The 6,779-nt window shown below is 48.8% G+C and overlaps 1 protein-coding gene across 1 annotated transcript; it reads left to right on the top strand.

Annotated features, from left to right (window-relative positions):
* Positions 1-436: 436 nt before the first annotated feature.
* Positions 437-5,641, top strand: LOC144611053 (zinc-binding protein A33-like). Its single transcript, XM_078430140.1, has 6 exons — positions 437-847; positions 938-1,033; positions 2,861-3,094; positions 3,445-3,467; positions 3,560-3,672; positions 4,742-5,641. The coding sequence occupies exons 1-6, from the start codon at positions 437-439 to the stop codon at positions 5,356-5,358; spliced, it is 1,494 nt and encodes a 497-aa protein (XP_078286266.1). The 3' UTR covers positions 5,359-5,641.
* Positions 5,642-6,779: the final 1,138 nt, after the last annotated feature.

The following is a 6,779-nucleotide window of genomic DNA, read 5'->3' on the forward strand; positions in this document are numbered from 1 at the left end:
ACTGGACATCCTTAATATGAAATGATGCATGGCTTACCCAAATATAGATGCACCTGAAGACTGGAGCGCGAGAGACGAGTGAACTGATGTGGATTAAAATATGTTTTAATAATATTACTTCCATCCTGATCCCGGGCTGTGAACGGAGATGCGGGCGGCGGGTTCCACTGCCCAACAGGTGCAACGCCTCCTCAGTTACACCTCCTTAGCGCTGGTCCCTGTCCCTTTCTGTCCTGCCTTACACAATCCCAGGGCAATCTCTCCGCTTTCGTCTATATTCAGGCCGGTTTAATGTCTAACTGATCCCTCCCTCGAGTGATTAGTTGGAAGTGGCCAGGACACCTTCACACTGAACACTTGCAGCCAAATAAGGTCATTGCCGGAGACAGCAGCGCGCGCAGTGGGAAACACTGAACCAGGAAGTGGCGGAGTTACAATGGCTGCGAAAGACTCGGTCGAGAGTTGGACCGAGGAGGTAGTTTGTCCCATCTGCCTCGATTTCTTCACCGATCCGGTGGCACTGGAGTGCGGACACAACTTCTGCCGCTCCTGTATCACACAGAGTTGGGACAGGGAGGAGAGAAACTCCTGCCCGGAATGTAGAGAGGAGTTTACAGACCGCACCCTCAAAGTAAATCGGGCCTTAGTTAGACTGGCTGAGAAAGCTCGAACACTGAGCCTGAATCGGACAGAGAAGGAAAGTAAACTTCACTGCGAGAAACATCAGGAAGAACTGAAGCTGTTTTGTGAAACAGACAAGAAGCTGATCTGTGTGATTTGTGCAGCTGGGCGGGTACACAAGTCTCACAGCTTCATGCCGGTAAATGAAGCTGTTGAAATCTACAAGGTAAAAGCAAATCGGATTTGATGACATCATTGTGTAATCTATTCTTTATTGTCTGACATGTTTATTCTCTGATCTGAAACCCAACCCCAGGATCAGGTGGAATCATCTTTCGAATCTCTCACAGAAAAGAAATCAGACATCGAGGATATGGAGCAGCGACAGGAAGAGAGCATTTCTGGAGTTCAGGTGAGGCTTTGTCTTATTGATTTAAGGTTTTTGTGTAGATTTAATCCCTCTGTTGTGTGTAATAAGTGGGCACCTGTGTAGAGCTCAGTGGTCGAGGGCCCGAGCTATTGGGAGAGGTTGGACAGGCAAGGACTTTACCAAATGGAGCGCAGGAGTCTGAATAATGATCTATTGCACGTGTATAATATCATGAAACGAAATGTTCGGGTGAATACTCAGTCCTTTACCCAGAGTAGGGCGTCGAGAGTGCGAGGGCATGGGTTTAAGGTGAGAGGGAACAGATTTAATACGAACATTAAGGGCAACTTTGGTAGTGGGTATACGGAATGAGCTGCCAGAGGAGGTAGTTGAGTCAGGTACCATAACAACAGTTTAAACGTCATTGAACAAATTCCTGGAGAAAAAAGTTTTAGAACTATCTGGGGCAAAGACTGGTGGAAATAGCGCAGATAGGACGTCTTGGTCGGTATCTAACACCCCTTGCTGTATGAATCTGTGAAGTCTGTCATTAAAAGTGGTGCTGCTGTCTGCTAGTCCTGGTGACGTGGTTCTGTCCAATGAGGGTTAATGGACACATGAAATGGAACAGGTTGCAGGGAATTGTACTGGGGAAATGGGAATGATGTGCTTGTACATTACTTTCACCAACTATTTCAGTCATATTAAGCCGAGCTCTTGAATTGCCAAGGTAATGAAAGCAATGGATTAAATAGATGTAAAAAGGGATTAAAAGTACCATTAGCAAATTTACAGATGATACTAAGCTGGGGGATAGTGTGAATTGTGAGGAAGATGCAATAAGGCTGCAGGGTGACTTGGACAGGTTGTGTGAGTGGGCGGATACATGGCAGATGCAGTTTAATGTAGATAAGTGTGAGGTTATTCACTTTGGAAGTAAGAATAGAAAGGCAGATTATTATCTGAATTGTGTCAAGTTAGGAAGAGGGGATGTTCAACGAGATCTGGGTGTCCTAGTGCATCAGTCACTGAAAGGAAGCATGCAGGTACAGCAGGCAGTGAAGAAAGCCAATGGAATGTTGGCCTTCATAACAAGAGGAGTTGAGTATAGGAGCAAAGAGGTCCTTCTACAGTTGTACCGGGCCCTGGTGAGACCGCACCTGGAGTACTGTGTGCAGTTTTGGTCTCCAAATTTGAGGAAGGATATTCTTGCTATTGAGGGCGTGCAGCGTAGGTTCACTAGGTTAATTCCCGGAATGGCAGGACTGTCGTATGTTGAAAGGCTGGAGCAATTAGGCTTGTATACACTGGAATTTAGAAGGATGAGGGGGGATCTTATTGAAACATATAAGATAATTAGGGGATTGGACACAATAGAGGCAGGAAACATGTTCCCAATGTTGGGGGAGTCCAGAACAAGAGGCCACAGTTTAAGAATAAGGGGTAGGCCATTTAGAACGGAGATGAGGAAGAACTTTTTCAGTCAGAGAGTGGTGAAGGTGTGGAATTCTCTGCCTCAGAAGGCAGTGGAGGCCAGTTCGTTGGATGCTTTCAAGAGAGAGCTGGATAGAGCTCTTAAGGATAGCAGAGTGAGGGGGTATGGGGAGAAGGCAGGAACGGGGTACTGATTGGGAGTGATCAGCCATGATCGCATTGAATGGCGGTGCTGGCTCGAAGGGCTGAATGGCCTACTCCTGCACCTATTGTCTATTGTCTATTGTCTATTGTAAATGGAATTAGTGTAGATACGTACAGAGCCCAGCATGGACATGTTGGTCTGCACTGCAGGACTCGACACTGACTAGCCAAATGTCACATTCCATGTCATGAGGGAACACAATATATTGATTTTGAACTTTCATCTGACAGGAAGAATCACACAACCTTCAGTCACAGATCGCATCCCAGTTTGCTGAACTGCACCAGATTCTCACTGAGAAAGAGCAGTGCTTACTGGGAGAGATTCAGGAGGAAGAGAAGAAGATTGTAAAAACAATGGAGAAAAATCTTCAAGAGATTCAAGAGAATTTAAAGTCCATTCAGGAGGAGCTCTCAAAGTTACAGGAACAGATAGATCACAAGGATGGCGTGATATTTCTGAAGGTGAGGAGTTACACTACAGTTTGTCGAAGTGAAAGTGTACATTCCCAAAAATGGTGGGTTAAACTTCTGAAATAAACGCCGCATTTACCAGTAGTTCAGAACTGGGTCAATGTTCCGTCTGTTCCAACTACTCACCACATCCGACAACAATGCCCCAAATTCCAGGAATCCTCATATATTCATCCCACTTCAACTTAAATTTATCTGCAATATTGTCTTCAGGCCATCCTGTGAATTCCACGTTCTCTTTACTGCATTTGGGATTTTTGTAGCAATTTGGCGAAATACCCGCTGTCGGGATCATGACGATCCATCTCAGTTTATTGACATTTGTGTTTTATTTATTTCAGGAGGTAGCTGGTCGCAAGACGAGGTAGGACATGCTTTTGACTGAAACAATGTACGTTTAAAAAAAACAGCTCAAATGCTCAGTTTATAACCAGCTATTAAATATTTGCAGTTTAGTGATGAAGCCAAACCAATGTTGGTGGTAGATGACGCTTTGCCGATTGAAACGTTTGATCGCACCTTTTTCTACAACATGGCATTGAGAGAAACATCTGATATCATCAAGCGAGGTAAAACTGATACCTCTTAACACCTCTTTTCTGAAGAAAACTGCGTTCTCCAGAATTGATATCCACGCATGAAAATGTTTTGATGATCCAGCCGAGATCATGTTGAAATTTGACAGACATCCTCGCAACCCATAACATTTCCCATTCTCCACAAACGTACAATACACACCTCCTACATTCACATCCAAGCCATGAAAATATAAAATAAACAGCAAAGGTTGCAGCACCGATCTGTGATACACACCACCAGTAACAGACCTCCAGGCAGAAAAATCATCCTTCTACCGCTACCTTCCACCTCCAACCACCAAGCCAATTATGGGTCCATTTTACCAAGTTGTCTTGGATCCCACCTCCCTTCGCTTTCTGGACCAGCCTTACATGCGGAACATTGTCAAGTCCCTTAGTGAATTCATATATTGGTTTACAATGAGATCAGTGTGTTAGTTGTACACACCCATCAAATCCACCCGTAAATCCGCTCTCTTTCATCGACCCCACACCCACAAGTCTCCACCCATTCTGTCCAACACCCGATCATTCAATCTCTGCTTCCTTCCATGGTCCAAGCCACCCCTCACTCTCTCTCACCGTCCACTCAAAGAAACAGGGGCAGGTCATCTGGCCCCTCGTGTCTGCCCCTTTCACTGTGATCATGACGACCCCACCACGCACCTCTACCTCCTCTTTAACAACCTCAAATTACCGCTAACCTCGTTATCCTCTTGTTCCGATCTGTCTCCATATGTGTGTACCCCCCCCCCTTCGTTTCTCCTTCACCACCGCAATCTCGCAATCCTCCTCACTCTCCGCACCCGTCCTCCCCGTCCACCCTCCCCACCTCACGAAATTCCCCTCGCCATCTCGGGATTAAAAAACTCCGGGGGAGAGATGTCTGTTGTCCCCCCCGATGTGGTCGTGGGTGAAACCCCGGGCAGGGTTTCAGTTGTCCGCCCGCCTGTGCCCAAGGCCGAGCGGCCTCTCCCGCGGTCCCGGGGCCGCGCTGCCCGAGTCTCCCCCCGACCCCCCCCCCCCCGGGGACTCTCTGATTCTCTGCTTCTCCCCCCAGTCTCCGTCACCCTGGACGTGGAAACAGCGCATGTGCTGCTCGAGGTGTCTGAGGATCGGAAGAGGGTGAGACGGACCGAGACCCGGAGGATTCTCCCTGACACCGGGAAGAGGTTTACAGACTGGCCGTGCGTGCTGGGATCGGAGGGGTTCACATCGGGGAGACATTACTGGGAGGTGAAGGTGGCGGGGTGTCGGATCTGGATTCTGGGAGTCGCCGCAGAGTCTGTGGAGAGGGAGGGAGGGGTCACACTGACCCCGGAGACTGGAGTCTGGAGCATCAGGCGGGAGGATGACGAGTTTGATGCATTCACCTCCCCTCCGTCCCGTCTCCCCGCCCGTCCCATCCCCGGGAGGGTGGGAGTTTATCTCAGTTACGAGTCCGGGACAGTTTCATTTTACGACGCGGACACCAAGTCACATCTCCACACCTTCACTGGGAATAAATTCACGGATAAACTTTATCCTTTCTTCGGGACTTGGGATGTAAACCAGTGGGTGAGAATCTGCTCCGGTTCCGCTCCGGGTGTGTTAAAGGGTCGGGTCACGGGACCGGCGTCAGGAGCGGGGCTCAGGGGCTGTGGGGCAGAAACCCGGTGGACAACAGGTCGGCGCTGAACGGCTCCCATTTAGTCCCCAAACTGCAACACGACCTCCCGACTTCCATCCTCAATACTCTGACTGATGAAGGACAATGTGCCAAAAGCCTTTTGACCGCCTTATTGACCGCCTTATCCACCTGGGATTCCACCTTCAAGGAACCGTGCCCCTGAACTCCTAGATCCCTCTGCTCTACGACACTCCCCAGAGGACTACCGTTCACGTCACAAAATGCAACACCTCATTACAACATCGCGGGCTCCAGTCTGCGACCCGCTGGCGCGCACATCACCCGCTGTGGCTCCGCTCACGTTTGTAACTCTTCACCTTTAACTTGACGTTTAATAAAGTCTTTTAAAAAATAACCCGTGTTTGAGTTCTCTCCGCGTCCCCGCGTCACGGTACAGAGATCTCTTCAAACAGCAGACACGAGGATCCGTGGATACTGGGTTTACAAAACGAAAAAGACACACAGAGAGCTGGAGTAACTCAGCGGGTCAGGCAGCATCTGTGGAGAACGTGGATAGGTGACGTTTCACAGAGTGCTGGAGTAACTCAGCGGGTCAGGCAGCATCTGTGGAGAACATGGATAGTTGACGTTTCACAGAGTGCTGGAGTAACTCAGCGGGTCAGGCAGCATCTGTGGAGAACGTGGATAGGTGACGTTTCGGGTCGGGACGCATCTTCAGACTGAAAGGTGTGGGGTCTTCACTAAGGAAGATACAAACAATATCCCAGATGTTCTAGTGGCCAGAGATCCTAGAGTGACAGAGGAACTGGAGGAAATCCACATTAGGCAGGAAAAAGTTTTGGGTAGACTGATGGGACTGAAGGTTGATAAATCCCCAGGGCCTGATAGTCTGCATCCCAGGGTGCTCAAGGAGGTGGCTCTAGAAATTGTGGACGCATTAGTGATTATTTTCCAATGTTCTATAGTTCCTGTGGATTGGAGGGTAGCTAATGTTATCCCACTTTTCAAGAAAGGAGGGAGAGAGAAAACGGGAAATTATAGACCAGTTAGTCTGACATCAGTGGTGGGGAAGATGCTGGAGTGAACTATAAAAGACGAAATTGCGGAGCGTTTGGATCGCAGTAACAGGATCATTCCGAGTCAGCGTGGATTTACGAAGGGGAAATCGTGCTTGGCTAATCTACTGGATTTTTTTCTACGTGTGTTTGTTTGTTTGTGCGTATGTGTGTTTGGGGAGTGGGAGGGAGTGTGTCAATGTTAACTCTCTCTCTCTCTCTCTCTCTCGTTCTCTCTCTCTCACCATGTACAGGGATTCTCTCCCCCTCGCTGAGGACTGATCTCTACCCGGGCAAGACTGCTCCCCTTCCCCTCGTAGAGACCCGCCCCACCTTCCCTTCCCTCTCTCCCCCTCCCTCTCTCTCCCCCCCCTCTCTCTCTCCCCTCTCTCTCTCCCCTCTCCCTCTCCTCT

Source organism: Rhinoraja longicauda, chromosome 39, assembly GCF_053455715.1.
Source record: "Rhinoraja longicauda isolate Sanriku21f chromosome 39, sRhiLon1.1, whole genome shotgun sequence".
Taxonomy (NCBI): domain Eukaryota; kingdom Metazoa; phylum Chordata; class Chondrichthyes; order Rajiformes; family Arhynchobatidae; genus Rhinoraja; species Rhinoraja longicauda.